This window comes from Chiloscyllium plagiosum, unplaced genomic scaffold, assembly GCF_037043375.1.
Source record: "Chiloscyllium plagiosum isolate Xiang-an unplaced genomic scaffold, Cpla_swu_hap1 HiC_scaffold_42, whole genome shotgun sequence".
Classification (NCBI taxonomy): domain Eukaryota; kingdom Metazoa; phylum Chordata; class Chondrichthyes; order Orectolobiformes; family Hemiscylliidae; genus Chiloscyllium; species Chiloscyllium plagiosum.
The window spans coordinates 5,748,609-5,773,032 of NW_028270180.1; the positions used below are offsets into that span (position 1 = coordinate 5,748,609).

Below are 24,424 nucleotides of genomic sequence, written 5' to 3' on the forward strand. Positions count from 1 at the left end.
AATCTAACTCAGCCTTCAAGAATTCAATGACCCAACCTCAACTGCTTTCTCAGGAAGAGCCTTTCACCGGCTGAGCCTCTGAGGGAAACAAATTCTCATCTTTATCTTAAAGTGGAGACTTCTTATTCCTAAATGGTGCTTCCTGGTTCTAGTCTCCATGAGGAAACACCTGATATCCAACCTATGCAGTCTCCTAATGAAGTAACTGCATATGTTTCAAGGAGGATATGATGGAGCTGTGTATAATGTTAGTTAGGCCACAGCTGGAGTACTGTTTACAGTTCTGGCCATCACACTGTAGGATGATATGGTTACACAGAAGACTCACCAGGATGTTACCTGGACTGGAGCAATTCAACTGTGAAGAGAGGTGAGACAGCCTGGCATTATTTTCCTTAGTGTGGATACGGCTCAGGGGGACCTGTTTGAAGTGTACAAAGTTCTGAGGGGGGGTTAGACAAGGAGAACCTTCTCCCCTGAGGACAGGGGTCAGAAACCAAACAGCATAGTTTAAGGTAAGAAGCAGGAAGTTTACAGCTCTACAAAGCTGTTTGTTTGGAGTTTGCATATTCTGCTTGTGTCTGGGTGGGTTTCCTCCCACAGTCCAATTCCCACAGAGGGAATTTGAGGAAACATTTTTCTCACCCAGAGGTTTATGAATATCTGGATTCTGCCTAAAGGGATAGTAGAGACAGGAAACATAAAGACATTTAAGGAGCATTTAGCTAAGCATTTGATACACCATTGCAGATAAGGCTATGAGCCAAGTCCTGGAAAATGAGATTAGAGTTTGATGACAGCTGGGCCAAATAGCCTATTTCTGTGCTGTAAAAGCTCTGTGACTCTAAGTTCACACTCATTCTTCGAAACTCCCATGGGTGAATCATGGAATCCTTACAGCATGGAAGCAGGCCATTCAGCCCATTGAGTCCACACATAACCTGTGAAGAGCATCCCAGCCTGACCTACCACACCTCTCCTATCCCTGTAATGCCCCTATTTCCCATGGCAAATCCACCTAGCAGACACCTCTCTGGAGACTATGGGGCATTCTGGCGTGGCCATTGTACCTAACCTGCATACCTTTGGACTGTCCGGAGGAAACCCACGCAGACAAAGGGAAAATGAACAAATTCCATACAAATAGTCAACCAAGGCTGGTTTCACCTTCCCTCATTAAATAAATACTGGATCAGCCAAGACTTTTGTGCTTGAGTTCCTGGATTAGGATTTGAACCCAAAACCTCCTGAGCTGTATGTTGAGACTACAGAATTGGTTTGTGTTAACTTTCCATGATCAAAAACACGAGTCATCAAGAACTTTCTCATTTCTGTTTTTAAAAACAAATCAGAGCTTCTCATGGTTTCTGATTTTATGTTTATAAATATGCTCACCATAAGTTCAAGGATCCTCACTTAAATAGACAAGCCAAAACAATTGGCCACTCACTCTCATAAATGAAGTGGCAGCTCACTGCAGGCTTAGACATGGTTAATATGGTCAAAATAAAAATCGTCTCAAGGAAGTTAATATTGGGCACGTCCTCTGTAGGATTAGCAAACTGCACGAAGCAATGTATTGGAATGTTTAATGTTCAATCTGTCTTTCAAATTGATGAATGGGCTGTGCCCACACACCTTGAGTGCTAATCTATTTTCATTTCACTTCCAAGTGCTAGATTTACCATAGATTACAATAAATATATCTCCATTTTATCCCTCGATTCAATTAATCCCAACCACACCCACTTTCCTTTGAGAGCTGAACATTTGGAACTTCACTCATCTGAATATAATTAAAAGAAGCTCTACATTAATGGTATTAGCAGATTAGTACCTTTTATTTTAAATTGATGCCCTAAATAATTTCATTTACCAAGGTTAAGAGTAGAGAACATTTGCTTCTGCCTCCATAGTGGAGGCATATAATCTATTTTCAAAACATCAGTTGTTCAGAGTTTTGGTGGAATGGGTTTATAGGAACATAGGAACAGGAGGAGGCCATTCAGCCCCCCCATGCCTTTTCTGCCATTCAATGAGATCTTGGCTGATCTGTGGCCTAACTCCATATACCTGCCTTTGGCCCATATCTCTTAATACCTTTGCTTAACAAAAATTATCTATTTTAATTTGAAAGTTAACAATTGATCCAGCATCCACTGTAGTTTGTGAAAAAGAGTTCAGAGCATCTCCCAGCCTTTGTGTGTAAAAGTGCTTCCTAACATCTCTCCTGAATAGTCCGGTCCTAATTCTCAGACTATGACTGATTGTTCTAGAATCCCCAACCAGTGGAAGTAGTTTGTCAACCCTGTCATTTCCTGTTAATACCTTGAAGACTTCAATCAGATCAACCCTTACCCTTCTGAATTCTGGAGAAACAGGCAAAATTTGTATAGTCTGTCCTCATAATGTAACCCCTGCCGTCCAGGTATTATTCTTATAAACCTACATTGTACACCCTCCAATCTATCCTTCCTAAGGTGTTGGGCCCTGATCTGCTCACAGTGCTCCAAGTGCAGTCCAACCAGAGTTTTGTATAACTGCAGCATAAGTTCTTCATCCATGAATTCCAATCCTGTCGATATAAAGGTTGCAATTCACTATCTGCTTCAAGGTGGGTTCACAAGCTGAGAGTTTGGTGTTCTGAGACTCCAGAGTGGTCACTGTGGAGCTCTAACCGAGTTAAAACAGCTGTACCCCCTTTTAGCAAGGTCCTTACTCTGACAGCTCCCTCCTACACTCTGTCATCCCATTATGACTGGAAGGCCAGGCGCACCAATTTTCAAACCTCGGCATGGGGTCACATTTGGGGGGATATGTTTGGGAAACACTGCTCTGCCTCTGTTATGGACTAGGCCAGACCATTCAAAACATTCTTGAGCAGGCAGCCCAGATCTAACTTTGCAATTTGTTTCGGTAAGTGTACACCGAAAATTGCCCGGAGTAGGTTAGCTAGGTTGACTACTAGATTTTAAAACAGACAAAAACTTATTCACAAAATTACACAATGAAACTCAAAGAACAGAATAAAGAACCCCTAAGAACTCAGTCTATCCAAACTAGACTTAATTATGCTGTTCCGAATATACACAACAGTCCCAATAAGCAAACTCCCTTTAAAAACCAATATAAATGGAACACATACTTACATGTTGAAGTTGAAGGCCAGAAAGAGAGAGAGAGTTTCCACACAGCTCCCTGTTGAATCCCTCACCAGTTCAAGGCTAGACTAAACTACTCAGCTAGAGAGCTGACCACTCCCCTTTCATTATACAGGTCACTTCTAAAACATGACCACTTTGGCCTGAAGTCGCATCTGTTTACCTATAAACAAAAGACCTGTCAAAATCCTTTTCATCTCTGTACCAAGCCAGACTGATCGGAGCCTGGCCTGGTTTGTTACCCCTCTGAAAAATAGCAAGGACAGAGTATCCTTGAGCCAAGGAACAGCTTTTAGGAAAAAAAAGTGGACTAGCTTTGTGACACCTCTGTTGATGATCCAGTCAAATGGAACTGGGCTGCAGATGTTACAGAGCTCTCGGACTCACTCCTCAGTCTGTGCAGGGTCAGTTGTTTGAAAAAGGCAGCGGGGAGGGTTCAGTGCCTGTGGGACCCACGAAGAAAGTACAGTAAAATAAGGATTGCTTATCCTGGTCACTGACATGTGGTTGTATGTGTCCACATTCAGCTGTGATGCCCTCACAAGCGATGAATAACGAAAAAAAAGGCATTAAATGTGCAGCTGTTGCATTGATATGCTCATAAATTTTCCATGTAGGTTGTGGCTTCTTCAGTTGGATAGAAGTGTTTTTTCATTCCCCACCCAGGTAGCATCTCATACAAGTTACCATCCACATCAGCAGCTTGGGCTGATAAGTAAAGATAAAGTAGCCATATTCCTACTGAACCAAAGGGCTGCTTCCTCATTAGAGACAGCAAGACAGGTAGTGGTGGTTTAACCTGAGGGTCAGGTGAGGGGATGACATTGAGAAGGAGAGTTCTTCATGGTAACCTCAGTCAGTGCAGGAATTGAACCCAAGCTGCTAGCATCTCTGCATCACAAACCAGCCATCCAGCTAACTGACCCCAACTCTCTGATGCTAAGTGGCAAGTGACGTTAATGCTACACAGGTGGCAGGCAATGACCACCTCCCATGAAACCTCACTCACAAGGTGATGTCAACCCCTGCCCATGAGTAGAACAGGAAGGAGGAACTCCTCCAATCACAGGTTAGTTGTCTCCTGTATTTGCTGACTCTATGAGTTCACTGTGGCAGCTCATAGAGTCAGCATGATAGCAGCGAGGGAGTCTCTGGGTCCTCACTTTGTGCCAAGGCAAGGAGATTTGTCCTCTGGTGATGGGAGAGTGTTGGAGAAAAGGAGAGAGTTGGCTATTAGATGGTCATTGGAACAGGTGAGATGAGGTGAGGTGCCATGCCACGCCACAAGAGAAGGAGGCAAAGGCTATAAATAAGAGAGAGCAGTTTTAAACATGTCAGAAAAGGAACATTCAGCTAACAGGAACCCAAGAAAACTTAAAATCCCTGAGGAGAATAAATTCTTTGCAAATAAATGGGGAATGAATAGTTTAAGGTTTTATAAATTCAGGAGTTGCAATAACTGGAAACATTTAGCAGATCCTACTATAAGACCGTAAGGATAGAAGCAGAAGTAGGCCATTCAGCCCATCAAGTCTGCTCCACCACTCAGTGAGATCTGTTCATCCTCACCTGTATTTTCCTGCCTTTCCCCCTGACCCTTGATTCCCTTACTGATTAAAAGTCTATCTCAACCTTGAACTTCACATCCCAGACTCGACAGCCTTCTGCAGGAAAGATTTCGCAAATTCACTACCTTCCAAGACAGGAAAGTCCTCCTGGTCTGTTTTAATTGGGTGGCTCGAGCTCGAGAGCCTGGAGAGGAAGTGAGGCTGCAAAGTGTGAAGAGAGGTGCAGCGTGTGGGGCTGTAACGTTGTGGAGGGAGGAGCTGTCAGGGGAGATTGAGAGGCTGCAAAGTGGGGAGTGTGGCTGCAACAGGGAGTAAGAGCCTGCAAAGGATTGCGAAGGGTAGAAATAGTTTTAAACTTTACAACAAAGGAATCATCACCTAACCGGAAATGGGAAAATTGAGGTCATGAATTCCGTGCAAATCAGTGTGGAGTCTCTTGGTTAAAGCTGCAGGTGATCAGGAGCTACAATGTGAAATGTGGATATTTTAGTAATCAGCACTAGCGATTATATCACTTAATATCAAGCAGCTTTATTCCCTAAAATTTGGCATCTGTGTGTTATCACATCTCAAAGCATCTTAGATATTACAAATTACTTAAGGTGCAGTGATAAGTGTTTGAGGTAACCATGCAATGGTTTAGCTGTAACCCCACCAGACCATGAAAAAACATGTTGAAGATGTTGATTTTTGTGTACTGAAGGGTGTCAGTATTCTGTACTTGCTTTATAAAAGTATTTGCTAACTTTTGCCTGTTGTCCATGTCAATTTAAATACTGAGATGTATAAGAAGCTAAGGCATACCTTGTGTATTGTGGATGTAAGTTTAAAGGAATGGTGATACTTATTGAGGACATTGAAGAATTTTCCTAATTCTGCTTCAGTGTGGGTCCAATTCCTTCATAAACCAACACAAATTCAGATGGTGTTTTTACTAGGTGACTGCATTACCGAATGAAGGAGTTAATGATACTGCAAAAAGGAGCCCCTGAAAGCCAGAAAGTAGCCCCTGAAAATCAAAACTGGGCCCTGCAGCTAATTTCAAGAAGGATCCTTGACAAATAAAAATTATTTTGAGTCCTCTTATAAGAGCATTGAGTATAGGAATTGAGAGCTGAAAATGTGTTGCTGGAAAAGCGCAGCAGGTCAGGCAGCATCCAGGGAACAGGAGAATCGACGTTTCGGGCATAAGCCCTTCTTCAAGAATTGAGAGGTCATGTTGCAGCTGTACAGGACATTGATGAGGCTACTTTTGGAGTACTGCGTGCAACTCTCGTCTCCCTGCTATGGGAAGGGTGTTGTGAAACTTGAAAGGATTCAGAAAACATTTACAAGGATGTTGCCAGGGTTGGAGGGTTTAAGCTGTAGGGAGAGGCTGAATAGGCTGGAGCTATTTTCCCTGGAGCATTGAAGGCTGAGGGGTGACCTTTTAGAGGTTTGTAAAATCATGAGGGACATGGATTAGATAAATAGACAAGTTTTTTTTCCCCAGGGTGGAGGAGACCACAACTAGAAGGCATAGGTTTAATGTGAGAGGGGAAAGATTTAAAAACGGCCTAAGGGGCAACTTTTTCCACACAGAGGGTGGTATGTGTGTGGAATGAGCTGCCAGAGGAAGTGGTGGAGGCTGGTACAATTTCAACATTTAAAAGACATCTGAATGGGTATATCTATAGGAAGGGTTAGAGGGATATGGGCCAAATGCTGGCAAATAGGACTAGATTGGGTTGGGATATCTGGTCGGCTTGGTCGAGTTGGACTGAAGGGTCTGTTTCCATGCTGTACCTCTCTATGACTCTATGACAAGATATCCCACAGGACAATAAATGGCCAACTTGCTATAAAGCCTGCCAATCCCAAATTAGCTTACTCTATCACCTCTGGACTCATGGAAGACAGTCATCCTCACCTGCAATGCAGGGGCAAGCAGAAACCACTGTGATCTGGGCAGCACAGCTTAACTTGCTACATGGATTTAGGCCCTCTTTTTAAAGGATAACGTTATCATTTAATATTTTGAGATTTAATGTCATTTATTTTAATTTGTAAAATTTGCTCAGTCCTACATATTACTGTCACTGAATGGAGTTTCTAATGTCTTGTACTCGGACATACTCTGTAGAATTTCTCCAGTGTTCCACCATGATCAGTTTCAGTCTCCTGGCCTGCAATAAGGAGCTGGCAGTTCCAGCCCTGTAATGTAAACCTGGATCTCTTGTGTGTTTTACAGGCTCATTCCATCGTACTGACTAATTCTGCCTCTGGAGAGGAGGAGGGACAAATAACTCATGCTCTAGCAGAGGCCTATGCATCCACTGGCAGAGCTGAGGATCACTGTAAGTCTCTTAGAAGCATTTCTGTGCCCCATCACAGACGCCAAACACCACCCATTTCTTTCCTCAGTCACCCCTGTGTGTAAAATCACACCCTTTCTCAAAACATTCCTACAATTCTCGCTTCTTAAAAGTCCTCTTTCATCCCACTGTTGGTGACTGTGCCCTTCAGCTACCTCAGCCATTGTTTAGGAACTCCCTCCTTAAAGCTATCTAATGCTCTGCCTTTCATCCTTTAAGACCTACCCCTTCTCCCCAAGCCTTTGGCTCAGTGTTGGTTTTCTTTAAGTGCCTGTGGTGTAAAGCACTTTGGGGAATCTTACTATGTTAAAGGCACTATATAAATGTACATTTGCAGCTCTGATCGTTGGCTCCCAATCAACAGGCAGACACTGTGTTGATTTGAAAATAAAACAAAGAACTGCGGAAGCTGGATATCTGAAACAAAAGCAGAAATCGCTGATGAACCGCAGCGGTCTGGCAGCATCAGTGGGGAGAAAAATTTCAAATCCAGTGACTGTCATAGGACCAGACTCAATGTGAACTCTGCTGTCTTCACACAGATGCTGCCAGACCTGCTGAGTTTCACTGCCGATTTCTGTTTTTGTTTCAGTGTTGATTGTGTTGTGTGAACTGTCTATGACAGAACCAGGTTTTTACTGGAAGGAATGCTCTACATTGTTAATAAGAGCAGTATGCATTGTTTTACAATGCGGTGAGCACCATCCATCATAGACAAAGGCTGTTCTCTGGGCAACATGTCTGCCTCAGGGTTGCTGCAGTTCTCCAGAAAAGCTCAGCGCAAGCTGGAAGAACAGCATCTCATTTTCCACTTGGGGACCTTGCAGCCTTCTGGACTCAATATTGAGTTCAAAAGCTTTAGGGCTTGAGCTCTCCCATAACCTTACTCCTACCCCCACTGACATATAGGCAAAAGTGAGGACTGCAGATGGTGGAACCCAGAGTTTAGATCAGAGTGGTGCTGAAGAAGCACAGCAGGTCAGACAACATCCGAGGAGCAGGAAAATTGACGTTTTGGGCAAAAGCCCTTCATCAGGACCTTGTTATCATATAGTCTGCTATTGCGCACAACCCATTGTTAGCCACCAACAGTCCTCGTTAATAGCTATTCACCTTCCTAGCTAAATCATTAGCCACTCCTTTGTCTGTCCAACTGTTCTTCTCTCTCTGTGTGCTCTATTCCTACCTATCATTTACTCCTCTCCCTCACCCCAACCCTATCTTCTGCTTATAAACCACATTTTCCTCGCTACCATCAGTTCTGAAGAAGGGTCACTCGACCCGAAACGTTAACTCTGATTTCTCTGCACACATACTGTCAGACCTGCTGAGCTTTTCCAGCAACTTCTGTTTTTGTTCCTGATTTACAGCATCCGCAGTCCTTTCAGTTACTTTTTACCATTCATCATAGTTTCAGTGAAGTGAAAATTTAAAAGTGATTGTACAGGAAATCCAATCTTGAAGGAGTTTCAGATTTTCCTTTCCCCTGCTCACTTGGTGCCCTGGTCTTAAGTCACCATAACTCTCAACCCCAGAATGTCCACTCTCATCCCCATCTACCTTACTACCACCCTCCCCGTCACATTTATTTCACATTATTCCAAACCTACCTTTAGCTACATTCCAAAACTCTCAATTCATCCTTGTTATTCTCCCTTTCCACACTTGCCTTCTGTGATATTTTGTTGCATAAACATTTCTGTACAATATCATGATTTGGAGATGCTGGTGTTGAACTGGGGTGTACAAAGTTAAAAATCACACAACACCAGGTTATAGGCAAACGTGAGGACTGCAGATGATGGAAACCAGAGTTTAGATCAGAGTGGTGCTGGAAAAGCACAGCAAGTCAGGCAGCATCCGAGGAGCAGGAAAATCGACGTTTCGGGAAAAGCCCTTCATCCCTTCAACACCAGGTTATAGTCCAACAGGTTTAATTGGAAGCACAAACTTTCGGAGCGCTGCTCCTTCATCAGGGGTGTGACAGCCACCTGATGAAGGAGCAGTGCTTCGAAAGCTAGTGCTTCCAGTTAAACCTGTTGGACTATAACCTGGTGTTGTGTGATGTTTAATTTTGGACAATCTCTGTTTGTATTGAGATCATTTGTATAGTGATCACAACAGTAAAACTATTTATAGTGCTCTTATTTATATGTGACAATATCTTCACAAATGTTGTTATATCCACTAATTGCAAGGTTGTTTGGATCTTTTAGATGAAGCAGAGAAGTTCTACAAGCAGACCCTGCAATGTTACCAGACAGCCTTGGGAGCTGAACATGCAACATCCCTCTCAATCCTTGATGATTACTGTCGATTCTTAATCCTGACCAAAAATTATGCGGTAAGAGGAAGTACTCAAATTTTTGTTGGATTTCATTTTTTAGATTTCAGCTTCTGAATGGTATCTAACTTTCGGGAAAGCAGGGAACAGGAAAATGTTGGTGATAAATTGAGAGTGCGCAAGAATCCGGTATTTGAGGTGGGCAGAGATCTGAGAGGTTTGTAGGGCTGGAAGAGGTCACTGAGTTGGCAGGGGGGGGGGCTTGAAAACCAACATAGGCACCTTAAAATGGAGGTGTGGCTGGGTTTATTTCTGCGTAGATGCAAGTTAATGTTGATTGTGTGTTGGTTGCAGACTGCCTCAAGGTTACTTCACGAATCTCTCCCGGCCAAGCTTTCCACATTTGGAGACTTCAGCGTCGAGGTAGAAGAAACGTATCATCTGTTTGGAGGAATCGAACTAGCGGAGGGGCATCAAAAAGCAGCTTACAAAATGTTCAAGAAGGTGAGTGCTGAGTGTGTGGTGGAACAATGTAATCATTGCGACAAAGTATTCTCAACCAACACTTAAACCCTGATTACCTGATCATTTATTGTAGCGCTAATAGTGGGAACCTTGCCGCTCCAAAATTGGCAGAGTCACCCTTACTTGTGATAAAACAGTGAATACTCTTCAAGAGCAGAGTACTTCACAGCGTGAAAGATGCTATATAAATGCAGGGGTTTTCCTTAACTGATACCAGTGATGGAATGTCAGAAAGGCCGTAGCCCATTTATTTTTTGTTTTAATGGCTGATTTCTGGAACCTATCTTGTAGTCTTTTCCTCCCTGTCCTCTTCTGTATTTTCTTCTGTCCTGAAGGTAATGATTGATGTTTTTGTTTGATTGCACTTATGTACTTCACCTGATTGACCAGCCTCAAAGTGTCAGCCTTTGCGGGTAGTGCAGTGGTTCAGTATTTGGTACTGCTGCCTCACAGTGCCAGGGACTCAGATTCAATTCTACCCTTCGGCCACTGTCTGTGTGGAGTTTGAATATGTTCCCCGTGTCTGTGTAGGTTTTCTGTTTCCTCCCACAGTCCAAAGATGCACAGGTTAGGTGAATTGGCCTGCTAAGGTGCTTATAGTGTCCAGGGATGTGCAGGTTAGGTGGATTAGCCATGGGAAATGCAGGGTTACAGGGATAGGGTAGGGGTTAGGTCTGGGTGGGCTAGTCTTCAGAGGGTCGGTGTGGACTCAAGTGTCAAATGGCCAGTTTCCACACTAGGGATTCAATGATTTTATTCTATGATTCTTAGACAGTGAGCATGGCCATGACATCCAGATCAAACTGGAGGACATCACGTCTCATCCCAAGATTCACTTCACTTTCTCCAGCAGGGCTGAGCTTATCATCTACATGTTGTATATTGCTGAAAAGGAACACCTGGCTGAAACCTTTCTTTTTGCATATATCAGGACAAATGCAAGAATGCCAAACTTCAAACAATCACAACAAGTTAGGATATGATTGGTTGGCAAGTTGGCTCTGATAAATCGAGGCATTGCCAGGGGGAAAGCAGAGGGAACTGTAGGCTCCCCAAACTCCTGGGAAATTCAGAAACGGTGCAAGGTTTGAACATGCCCCTTTTGTTTACAGAGAATCAAAATCTTAACACTTAGAGCCATTGGAGGAGATTTGATTTAATTTACTACTTTCACGTGTATCAAGATAGAGTGAAAAACATTGTCTCAGGTGATTTACAGTCAAGAGTGTGGTGCTGGAAAAGCACAGCCGGTCAGGCAACATCCGAGGGACAGGAGAATCGACGTTTCTAGCATAAGCCCTTCATCAGGAATGAGGCTTGTGGGCCAAGAGGACTCAGAGATAAATGGGAGCGGGTGGGGCTGGGGCTGGGGAGTAGGTAGCTGGGAATGCAATAGGTAGGTGAAGGTGGGGGGGTGAAGGTGATAGGTCGGAGAGGCGGGTGGAGCGGATAGTGGGAAGGAAGATAGACAGGTAGGACAGGTCAAGTGGGTGGTGCCAAGTTGGAATAAGGTGGGGGAGGGGAAATGAGGAAACTAGTGAAATCCACATTGATCCCATGTGGTTGGAGAGTCCCAAGGCGGAAGATGAGGCATTCTTCTTCCAGGCGTTGGGTGGCAAGGGTTTGGCAATTGAGGAGGCCCAGGACCTGCATGTCATTGGGGGTGTGGGAGGGGGAGTTGAAGTGTTCAGCCACAGCGCGGTGGGGTTGTTTTGTGCATGTGTCCCAGAGATGTTCTCTGAAGTGTTCCACATGTAGAGTTCCTGTCTCCCCAATATAGAGGAGACCACATTGGGAGCAATGGATACAATAGATGACATGTGTAGAAATGCAGGTAAATTTCTGATGGATGTGGAAGGCTCCTTTGGAACCTTGGACGGAGATAAGGGAGGAGTGTGGGCACAGGTTTTGCAATTCCTGTGGTGGCAGAGGAAGATGCTAGGAGGGGAGAGTGGGTTGGTGGGGGCATGGACCTGACAAGAGAGTTGCGGAGGGAATGGTCTGCCTGGAACATGGATAGCAATGGGAAGGGAAATATATCCCTGGTAGTGGGGTCTGTTTGTAGGTGGTGAAAATGGCGGAGGATGATGCGATGTGTACGGAGGTTGGTGGTGTGGAAGGTGAGAACCGGGAGAGGTTCTGTACTTGTTGTGATTGGAGGGGTGGGGTTCAAGGGCTGAGGTGCTGGAAGTGGATGAGATGCGCTGGAGGGCTTCATCGACTACATGGAAGGGGAAATTGTGGTTCTGAAGAAGAAGGCCATCGAGTATGATTCGAGTTGAATTGGTCCACTGGGAGCAGATGCAGTGGAGGCAGAGGAATTGGGAATAAGGGATAGCATTTTTACTGGAGGCAGGTTGGCAGAAGGTGTAGTCCAGGTAGCTGTGGGAGTCAGCAGGTTTGTACTAAATGTCCATGTTGAGTCAGTCACCGTTAATGGAGATGGAGAGGTCTAGGAAGGGGAGGGGAGTGTCCGAGGTGGTCCAGGTGAATTTACAGACAGATCATACTGTACAAGTGCATCAGGGTAACTGAACAGGGTGCAGAATAGAGTGTCACAGCTGCTGAGAAAGTGCAGAGAGAGATCAACATTAAGATTGAAGAGGTCAATTGAAAGACCTGATAACGGCAGGGAAGAAGCTGTTCTTGAATCTGTTCTTTCGGATGGTAGCATAGTGGTAATAAAACTGGGCCACTAATCCAGAGGCTGGACTAACATTTTAGAGACATAAATTCAAATAACACCACAGTGACTATGGATTTTAAATTCAATTAATTAATTCATTCATTCATTCACTGCTGCCTCAGAGCGCCAGGGACCCGGATTCAATTCCAGCCTCTGTGTGGAGTTTGTACATTCTCCCCGTGTCTGTGTAGGTTTCCTCCGGGTGCTCCAGTTTCCTCCCACAGTCCAAAGATGCGCGGGTCAGGTGAATTGGCCACGCTAAATTGCCCATAGCAACAGGTGCATTAGTCAGAGGTAAATGTAGAGGAGTGGGTCTAGGTGGATTACTCTTCGAAGGGTTGGTGTGGACTTGTTGGGCCAAAGGGCCTGTTTCCATACTGTAGGGAATCTAATCTAAACCTGGATATAATGGTAATCTCAGTAGTAATGACCATGTCCAAAATCGTCTAAATAACGTAATGTCCTTCAAGGACGGACGTCTGCTCTTCTTACCCAGTCTGGCAGACAGTGATGTGCTGATTCTTTAATCCATTGTGAAATGGCCCAGCAAGCCCCTTGTTTCTATAAACTGGCATCAGGAAAAGCACCATGGGGTATACTACATCACATGGTCAGCAGCGGTTTTAAAAAGGCAGCTCACCACCCCCTTCTCAAAGGCAGTTAAGAATTTGCGACAATTGCTGGGCTTGTTGCTAAAACTCATATCCTATGACTAATTCAAATGAAACAACAGTATTCCAATTGAAGTGGGAGAAAATGGCTGAGAGACTGAGACAGCTAATGTATTTTGTGATGGACTTTATTGAATTACAACGCCCAGCAGTCTGACAGTAGTTGTAATTGTTCGAGCTAACCAGTTAAAATTTTGGCTGTTTATTGACTTGTTTTGAAAGCAGCGTGCCAGTTAATTTTGTTTTGTTGCTCTTCCAACAAATGTGATTTCATCTGACCAATAAACACACAAATTAGGATCAATAAATATTCCTTTACAATTGGTTATAGCTGTTTGTTATGAACTACCCAACATTTAACTCGATATTCCTGCGCACAAAAGGGCTTTGTATTAGCACAATCAGTTGATTTAGTTTAATGTCATGTCAGCTTGAATATGAAGCACATTTTGGCTACTTCACTGAAAGAGGAGTTTGTTGTAAGATGCCCATAATTCATTTCTTTTCTTGAAAAGACAAAGCCAGTTTTAAGAGGGCACGTTTGAAATAAATGCAGTTGATGCTGAATTGTTTAAAAAAACTGCTATTCATCTTTCAAGCATCTGAATAATTAACCGCAAAGACAAAAGCAGAGGCAGTCCATCTCGTGTGGTGCTGGCATCATGTCTAAAACCCTGGCCTCCAAGTCAGACGATTAAAGGTTCAAATCCCATTTCAGAGACTAGACGGTATAATCACTCCCGGTACTGAGTGAGTGCTTTATCATTGAAAGTAATTTCCTTCTGCGTTCAAAGATGCAAAACGTACCTTATCATTGTCCAGAAAAGGATGAAAACTCTACATTGGCCAAGACTCCCCCACTTTTGAGATAAAGTGATTATTTATCTCAGTTGCTTTCAAAGGAGCTTTTGCTCTGTGCAACTGGTAGGGACTGATAGTGTACTGAACTCGTAATCCAGAGGCCCAAGTTATTGTTCTGCAGATGTGGGTTCAAATCCCACCACAGCAGGTAGTGAAATTTAAATTCAATGAATAAAAGAATCTGGAATTGAAAGCTGGTGGTGACCACTGTTTGTTTTAAAAGCAAACCTGGTTTAATAATGTCATTCAGGGTAGGAAATCTGCCATCCTTACCCAGTCTGGTTTACATGTGATTCCAGACAGCACGGTGGCTCAGTAGTTAGCACTGCTGCCTCACAGTATCAGGGACCTGAGTTCAATTCGCACCTCAGGTGACTGTGTGGAGTTTGCACATTCTCCCCGTGTCTGCGTGGGTTTCCTCCGGGTGCTCCAGTTTCCTCCCACAGTCCAAAGATGTGCAGGTCAGGTGAATTGGTCATGCTAAATTGGCCGTAGTGATAGGTGCATTAGTCAGGAGTTAATGTAGTGTAGGGGAATCGGTATGGGTGGATTACTCTTCGAAGGGTCGGTGTGGACTTGTTGGGCTGAAGGGCCTGTTTCCATACTGTAGGGAATCTAATAGACCCACAGCAATGTTGTTGACTGTTAACTGCCCTGTGGAGTCGCCCTAATGAGACACTCAGCTGAAGGTCAATGGGAATAAGCAGCAACATCCACAAACGCTGTAAGAATGAAGAGAAACACATTGGCCTACATCAGATCAGTGATTACATTTCTGAAGTGGCTCATTCAGTGTCTTTTGGGGATATCCTGAGGATTAGACATCAAACAAGTGCAATGCTTTTCCTTCTGTGATCTTCCTCATCAAATGGTCAGTTTGTAAATCAGTACGGGTTGTTTGAAGAGAGAGCTTTGTAAAATCACTTCCCAGCAAGTACTGTTTTGTCTGTAATTATTAAAGAAGTAACTTAATAGAAGCTGTAACTTCTTTTTGAACTCTTGATTAGAGGGGATGGGTTCAATAGTCTTTTCGGAAATCTTTTGAAGCAACTGTGTCACTGAAAGAAAGCTCAGCTCCCCTCTATTACCAATGTCTCCTAATCGCTGGTCATAGATGTGGTCACACATTGAATGCAAAACTCCTGGGGACTTTCTGAAGAAATAGTAAGTAATTACACATTTTTTCAGTAAAATGGCAGGGTTGGGTCAGTGAGTGTTTCTCTCCTTTTTTTTTATTTTCAGCACTGACTTGCACTTTGACATATATTCGCAGTGATGGCTGTGCAGCACCTCACACTAGTGACTACTCCGTGTAGACAGAGGACTATTCAGCTGGGCCAACACTGAGGGAAGTTAATGATGGCAGAGGGGAGATTTGATAAGAGTAGAGAGGGAGAAACTGTTTCCACTCATGACAGGATCGCAAGCCAGAGCACACAGATTGAAAAAGAAGCAATTGCAAGTCAAGAAGAAACTGTATCACACAGCAAATGATCTGAATGTGGATGCACTATCTATAAGTGTGATGGGCAGATCCAACTGAGGCAGTCAAGAAAGCAGTCAATAATTATTTAATTAGAAACAATGTATAGGGTTACGGGGAAAAGGCAAGAGTTTGGCACAAAGTTAAAATACTCAGAGAGCCAGTGCAAGCAAGATGGGCTGAGTGGCCTCCTACTGTACCATGATGATTCTGTAAAACGTGTCTTGTGACAACTCAAAAGTACACAATCACCCCCTCTACGTGGGCTCTCAGCAATTTGCACTAAATGCATCAACGTTCACATTGCCTTTGCACAATCTTCCTAGCCTTCCATAACAGAAGGCTATCTTTCACTGCATGCTTCTGCTTTATTTCAGTAAAGGAATGTTGCTAAAGTGATCAGTTAACAACTGGCAAAGATTGCTGTTGTGCTGATGCTGTCTGAATCATGCAGAGGATTCCACAAGTGTCGGGAAATAAATCACAGGTTTCCTCCCTGGTTGCTAAGTACGTATGGTGGAAGATGAGCCTGGCGCAGACACACTGGGACACCTGATATACTATTCAGCTATTTGAGATTCTATTGCTCACCCAGGCAGCAGCTGCAGGGCAATATTTGTCTCTTACATGGACTTGGAGGATAAAAAGTGCAGATCTATTCCTTTAACAATAACACCTTTTTCCTAAAATGTTACTAAAAATTGCATCCTTATTGCACCTCTTCATGGCTTCACCATGTACTTTGTATTTGATTAAGTCTTTCTGAATTGTAGCCTCAAAACACAGCAGCCAGATATAGCCCATGAGCAGCAATGTGATAGTGGCAGAATAATTTGTGTCATTCAAGGGATAAGTATTGGCCAGGACACTGAGGATAATTCCCTGCTCTTAGAAAAGACCCACAAGATCATTCGTATCAATTTGTGAGGAAATACGGGGCCTTGGTTTAATATTTCATCTGAAAGATGGTACCTCAGACAGTACGGCACTCTCTCGGTACTGCATTGTGAACATTAGCCAGGGTTCTCTGCTCACGTTTCCTAATTGCAATTAGATAACACCACTGAAGAATTTTGTTTGGAGGAGACTACTCAATGTTGATGCTTTATGTGAAAACCCCAGCATTTTCCAAACCTTAACAAACTAATGGTGTACTTTGTTAATGATTTTTCCATGGAATTAAACAAGGCCACAGCTATAGGAAACTTTGACTCCATCAGTCTAGACAGACTTTTCAAATGGATCCCAGGCTGAGAGGTCAGCATCTAAGCAGCCACATTAACACACACACCCCTACCTCTCCACCTTCAGCTCAGAAGTATGCATGTTCCCAGATAATTTCACAACATTCAAAGTCATTTGCAACACTTCAAATCCTGAAGCAGCCCGTATCCAAATACATCAAGACCTGAACAATATTCAGGCTTGGGCTGACAAATGGCTAGTAACATTCATGCCACACAATTACCAGGCAATGACCATCTCTGACAAGAGAGAATCAAACAATTGCCCCTTGACAATCAATGGCATTGTAATCACTGATACTCCATTATCAACAATCTGGACTACGGACCAGAAACTGAACAGGACTTGCCATATAAATACAGTAGTTTCAAGAGCAGGTCAAAGGCGAGTAACTCACCTCCTGACTCCCCAAAGCCTGTCCACTATCGACAAGGCGCAAGTCAGGAGTGTGATTGAATACCTGCCTGGGTGGATACAACGCCAACAACCCTCGAAGCTCAACACCATCCGGGACAAAGCAGGCCCCGCTTGATGGGCACTGCATCCACAAACATTCACCCCCTCCACCTCCAATCCACTGCAGCAAATCATGACGGCTCCTGAGACGGTATTGTCCAAACCCATGACCACTCCCATCTAGAAGGGCGATGTTAGCAGATACATGGGAACACTACTGCTTTTCTCTCCAAGCTATTCACTATCCTGACTTGGAAATATATCGCCGTTCCTTCACTGTTTCTCAGTCAAAATCCTGGAATGCCCTCCCAAGGGGTATTGTGGGTCTACCTACAGCAAATGGATTGCAGTGGTTCAGGAGAGCAGCTCACCACCACTTTCTCAAGGGCACAGCCAGCGACACCCAGATCTCCTGAATGAATGAACAAAATAAAGGTACTGGATAAAAACACATTGCTCTTTAAGCCAAAAAAAATGGACAGGAAACTTTGAGGGGGAATAATTAATAATAAATAGAAATGTGGTTTATGTAAGCCAGTTTTGTAAAGCTGTGTTCAAGCAATTGATCTTAGAAATATCATTTGGTTTAGAAATCCCCTTCTTTCACTAAGGCCATGCCAACAGTTCAGAAATGGTCGAATAAAAGCAAAAGACCGCAGATGCTGGAAATCTGAAACAAACAGAGAATGCTGGAGAAACTCAGCAGGTCTGGCAGCATCTGTGGAGAGAGAAACATTTCAAGTGTGATATAACTCTTCTTCAGATTTTCCCCCGGCTCTCCATCTATGCTGAGCCATCTGGGTAGAATGGCAACCGCAGTCATATTGTTGAAATGAGAGATGGTGTTGAAGCTTTTCATTCTGCTTTCATCAGGACAAATGCAAGAATGCCAAATTTCAAATGTTCGCTACAGTCTATACTATAGGAGAAAAAGGTCCTGATTTGGTTGGCTAGTTGACTCTTGAGGTGTTGCTGTGGAGAGAGCAACGAGGAGTCTTTAGGCCTGTGAACAATGCAATAAAGACACAAAATTTGAACTTGTTCCTTTGTTTATGGGTCAATGCTGGTGATGGTAAAATACACCCCAGAAGAGGTAGCACCTCCGGGTGGGGTGGGGTGGGGTGGGGGTGGGTGGGGGTGCATACGAAGAAGCTGTAAAGCAAAGAGTTCAGCACACCATTTTGCTGCAATTTGCATTTTGCTGTTCAGTTGCGAGGGGTAAATATGCTGACCCAGTACAACTGGTAGTTGCTGAATGTAGAATTCTAATTAAACACTTTAATCTCTCTGTTTGGCAGTGCCTGGGAATTCAGACCTTTCTGTATGGGTCACAGCACAAAAAGACAAGAGCCACTCAGGAAACAGTCAAACTCTTATCCAAGTAAGTGATGCCTCAGTGACCATCAGATCAATGACCGAGTTGGCTGAAGCTGTGTGGAACTTTCGAGTGAGCTACTAACCAGCTTCTTTAACTGTTGTGTCACCACCAGTTTGAAGTGATCATTTTAGTGGCTGGCTGATTGTGTGACTGGTGCATCATTGAACCCTGCAGATTATAAGATTCCATCTCAGGTCCTCGCCCTGAGTGAACTGGCGTCTGCTAGGTGGACAGAGGGCATTGTAAAGGCACAAAATCAGAAATTGCTGGAAAAGTTCAGCAGGTCTGGCAGCAGCTGTGGAGAGAAATCAAAGTTAATGTTTCTCAGAACTTGTAAAAGCCAGCTCTGATCTCTCAGGGCTCAGGGTTCGGGGAATCAGCCTGTATTGCAGTTGGAGAATTGCATACATGTTGTCTAGGGGAAAGACAGCAGGATTAGACCCAGCTGCGACACCCATTCTGAGCAAGATCTCAGCGGGAAACAAAATCAGACATTGCTGGAGAAGCTCGGCAGGTCTGGCACCGTCTGTGGAGAAAAATCAGAGTTAATGTTGCGAGTCCAGCGACTCTTCTTCAGGGACCCTTCCTGAACTCTGCTTTCTCTCGACAGATGCTGCTAGACCTGCTGCTGAATTTATCCATCAATTTCTGATCTTGTTTCAGATCTTCAGCATCTGCGGGTTTTTTTTGTTTTATTTCATGCTCAGAGGCACCTTTTGATGACCTGTAACCCAAGACCAGTGAGTGGAGCCAGGAGAGGAATGTGGGAAACTGGAAGCAGCAAAAAACCATGGTAATTTTATCAGGTGGAGCCTTTAGAGTCATAGTGATGTACAGCATGGAAACAGACCCTTCGGTCCAACCCGTCCATGCCGACCAGATATCCCAACCCAATCTAGTCCCACCTGCCAGCACCCGGCCCATATCCCTCCAAACCCTTCCTATTCATATACCCATCCAAATGCCTCTTAAATGTTGTAATTGTACCAGCCTCCACCACATCCTCTGGCAGCTCATTCCATACACGTACCACCCTCTGTGTGAAAACGTTGCCCCTTATGGTTCTTTTATATCTTTCCCCTCTCACCCTAAACCTATGCCCTCTAGTTCTGGACTCCCCGACCCCAGTGAAAAGACTTTGTCTATTTACCCTATCTATGCCCCTCATGATTTTATAAACCTCTGTAAGGTCACCCCTCAGCCTCCAACGCTCCAGGGAAAACAGCTCCAGCCTGTTCAGCCTCTCCGTATTGCTCAAATCCTCCAACCCTACCCTTATAAATCTTTTCTGATCCCTTTCAAGTTCCACAACATCTTTCCGATAGGAAGGAGACCAGAATTAGAGTATTCTTTAGCTTGGCTCATTGCCAACACTACCTTGAGAGACATGGGTAACAGATACATGGAGACACGACTACCTCAAACTCCCTCACCAGTGACATAGCATCCTGACCCGGAGGTACATCACTGTTCATTGTCAGTCCTGGCTAACAGCACGGTAAGTGTTCCTACAGCTCATGGACTGCAGTGGTTCTAGAATACATTTCATCCCCACCTTCTTCAGGACAGTTAGAGATAGGCAGTAAACACTGACCTATCCAGCAAACCCACATTTCATAGGTGAATGTTAAAAAAAAGCTTTCAAGTTGAAAATACAGGACTCTATGGGGACTTGACAGGGTGGATGTGGCAAGGTTGTTCCCCTTCTAAAGGGTCTAGGACCAGAGGACATATTCTCTGAATAAGGTGTCTGTTTAAATAGAGCTGAGGAGGAATTTCTTCTCTCAGAGGATAGTGAATCTGTGAAATCTTTTACCTCAGAAAGCTTTAGAGGCCAAGTATGTTCAAGGCAGAGAGAGTCCTGTGGTGAAGTGGTGGAGTCCCTACCTCTGAGCCAGGAATCCCAGATTCAGTGGATTGCAGCAGTTTGAGAAAGCAGCTCATCACCACCTTCTCAAGGGCAATTCAAGGACAATAAGAGCTGGTCCAGCCAGTGACGCTCAAATTTAGTGAATGAAGACAAAAACAAAATCCCACCTGCTCCAAACATCTCTGGATAATATCTATAAACAGGCTGATTAGAAAATGAGCATCAATATAAACCTTCCTAGACGCTCATTTAAAAGATACCCTGTAAATCTTGCCCTAGCTCCTGTTATTATAGATGTCTGGTGTCTTTATGACATGCCCTGGCCAGCAATGGGGCTCATTCTGTCTGAGGTCCCAGATGTCTCACAGGTGAGGACCATGTTGCCTTTAGAATATACACTAAACATTGCACATACAGATCATTAAACAAATTAAGAGGTACTTGAAATTATGAGGACACGGTGAACTTAAAAAGATAACATCCAGAACAAATACAGGCCGTGTTTTGTACGTTTACTCAGAGCTGATAAGACGTAGAGAATCCTAGAGAATGGCAGCAGGGAGAGTGATCATTATAGGCAGAGTGAATGATGGAAATCACAGAGTGGTTGCAGACGAGCTGCAGAGAATGACTGAGGAGGGTTTAAGACATACAAGTGGATCTTCTGGCAGGAGCATTTGCAGCAGGTGATTTAATTTGACAGTTTTCAACCGTAATGTTTCCCGAGTTATTTCCTGGTGACTTTGAGAAAAGTTTGTTTCCTGTCAGAAATCGCCTCCCAGCTATGAGACTCCATGCCTCCTGCCATTGTTCAGAATTCCATGTTCAACTTCAGAAAATGTTACAAGCCGCAGATGTTGCGCATTGTAAATGTGCTTCACACACACACACACACACACCCCCTTCAACTAACTCAGCTGGGGACTGCCTGCTCTGGGTACTCAGTCACATAGATAGAGGGCCGTTGCTGCTGGGGCACATGTATGGATTTCCGAGATTGCGTTTAGATCTCGAGGGCTACTAAACTTGCCAGGGTTCCTATTCCCAAATACCTGGTTGCATGGAGGTCAGGATGGACTGTGCTGACCCACTCCCAGATGAAGAATGGCCTCTCAGCATGCCTCATGAAGCTGTAACTGACAAGTGACCAATTGTAGAGGATCAGGAAAATTACTGCCAGCTCAGCTCTTGTTGAGACTGCGGTTAGATGGCTGGGTACGGGTTTTGCTCGTCTTGGCTAAAGAGGAATAAATTTGCATAGTGGGAGGGCAACAAATGTTTACCAGACTGATTCCTGGGATGGCTGGATCCTCCTTTGAGGAGAGATTGAATGAATGAATGAATGAATGATCATTATTGTCATGTACTCAAATGAGTGCAATGAAAAGTGTGCAGGTTGCTGCTTATGGTGCCATTTTAGATACAAAATTCACTAGTTACAGCTTTTCAGTTACAGTTCATGGAAAAATAGAGAAGTATGAGAAATGTCCACATTGCAGATTTAGGAATACATTATATAACAGAGAAAAGAAATACAGAGAAATGGTCTTCCAGCCCAGTCCATGTTGACATCTAGCCTCCCCACCAAAACCATGCCTGGCTGAGGCACCTCCACGTACCACCTGAAGATCACTGCACTTGCCGACTGGGAAATGCTATGCCAGCAAAGAGAATGCCATACTGGACTGGCAGGTTACCTTGCTGGGCTGAGAGTTCGCCGTGTCATGCTGGGCTGAGAGACCGCCGTGTCATGCTGGGCTGAGAGACCGCCACGTCATGCTGGGCTGAGAGACCGCTGTGTCATGCTGGGCTTAGAGACCGCTGCGTCATGATGGGCTGAGACACCACCTCGTCATGATGAGCTGAGAGACTGCCGCGTCATGATGGACTGAGAGACTGCCGTGTCATGCTTGGCTGCGAGACTGCCTCGTCAAGATGGGCTGAGAGACAGCTGTGTCATGCTGGGCTGAGAGACTGCCTCGTCATGATGGGCTGAGACCGCTGCATCATGCTGGGCTGAGAGACCGCCGCATCATGCTGGGCTGTGAGACTGCCACGTCATGCTGGGCTGTGAGACTGCTGTGTCATGCTGGGCTGAAAGACTGCTGTGTCATGCTGGGCTGAGAGACCACCATATCATGCTGGGCTGAGAGACTGCTGTGTCATGCTGGGCTGAGAGACCGCTATGTCTTGCTGGGCTGAGAGACCGCCACGTCATGCTGGGCTGTGAGACCGCCACGTCATGCTGGGCTGTGAGACCGCCATGTCATTCTGGGCTGAGAGATTGCCGCATCATTCTGGGCTGAGTGACCTCCGTGTCATGCTGGGCTGAGAGACTGCCTCGTCATGCTGGGCTGAGAGACTGCCTCGTCATGCTGGGCTGAGAGACCGCCGGGTCATGCTGGGCTGAGAGACCGCTGTGTCTTGCTGGGCTGAGAGATTGCCTCGTCACGCTGGGCTGAGAGACCGCCACGTCATGCTGGGCTGAGAGACTGCCATGTCATTCTGGGCTGAGAGACCGCCGCCTCATTCTGGGCTGAGAGACCGCCGTGTCATTCTAGGCTGAGAGACCGCCGCATCATTCTGGGCTGAGAGACCGCCGTGTCATTCTGGGCTGAGAGACCGCCGCATCATTCTGGGCTGAGTGACCGCCGTGTCATGCTGGGCTGAGAGACTGCCTCGTCATGATGGGCTGAGAGACCGCTGTGTCATGCTGGGCTGAGAGACCGCCGTGTCATGCTGGACTGAGAGACTGCTTCATCATGATGGGCTGAGAGACCCCCGTGTCATGCTGGACTGAGAGACTGCTTCATCATGATGGGCTGAGAGACCCCCGTGTCATGCTGGACTGAAGAGACTGTCACGTCATGCTGTACTGAGAGACTGCCTCGTCTTGCTGGGCTGAGAGACCGCCACGTCATGCTGGGCTGAGAGACCGCTGCATCATGCTGGGCTGAGAGACCGCAGTGCCATGCTGGGCTGAGAGAATGCTGAGTCATGCTGGGCTGAGAGACCGCAGTACCATGCTGGGCTGAGAGAATGCTGCATCATGCTGGGCTGAGAGACCGCTGCATCATGCTGGGCTGAGAGACCGCAGCGCCATGCTGGGCTGAGAGAATGCTGAGTCATGCTGGGCTGAGAGACCGCTGTGCCATGCTGGGCTGAGAGACCGCTGTGTCTTGCTGGGCTGAGATTGCCGCGTCATGCTGGGCTGAGACCGGGAGTCTGGGCTTGTGTTTTCTGAAGTTTGGAAGAATGAAGGAAAGCTATGTAATTCTTCCAAGGGCTTAATAGTTTGGATGTTGGAAGGTTGAACAAATGATCTTTATTGTCACGTGTTCAAATGAGGACAGTGAAAAGTGTGGGGTGGTCTGAAATCAGGGCGCACATTCTCTAAGTAAGAGATAGACCATTAAGGACTGAGACAAAGAGGATCTTATTCACTCACTGGAGGGTGTAGCTTTGGATTTCTTTACCCCAGTAGGCCGTGGAGGCTCAGTCATCGAGAACATTCATGAGAAAGATCGATAGATTTCTAGATGTTAAAGGTATCAAGGGATTGGATATGAAAATGGCAGAAATCACCCCCATGATCTAGATGCATGACTGGGCAAACCTAAGGGACCAAATGACCTACACCTCGTAATTTCCATGATCCTACAGCTCAGCAACTGTACTGGAAATAAATAACCTCTCCATGGCATTTTGACGTGGCTTTCTGACTTATTCTAACTCTGAAGATGGACGAGGGCGATCCAGTAGATGTAGTGTACCTGGACTTTCAGAAAGCTTTTGATAAAGTCCCACATAGGAGGTTAGTGAGCAAAATTAGGGCGCATGGTATTGGGGGCAAAGTACTAACTTGGATTGAAAGTTGGTTGG

General features: G+C 45.0%; 1 protein-coding gene across 1 annotated transcript in view; it reads left to right on the top strand.

Annotated features, from left to right (window-relative positions):
* The window catches only part of ttc23 (tetratricopeptide repeat domain 23), a 68,739-nt gene that overhangs the window by 42,648 nt on the left and 1,667 nt on the right, over window positions 1–24,424 (top strand). The window contains exons 7-10 of the mRNA XM_043680424.2: window positions 6,960–7,065; window positions 9,300–9,427; window positions 9,722–9,871; window positions 18,593–18,675. Of these exons, the coding sequence (XP_043536359.2) occupies window positions 6,960–7,065; window positions 9,300–9,427; window positions 9,722–9,871; window positions 18,593–18,675 (467 nt within the window). The remainder of the gene's footprint in view (window positions 1–6,959; window positions 7,066–9,299; window positions 9,428–9,721; window positions 9,872–18,592; window positions 18,676–24,424) is intronic.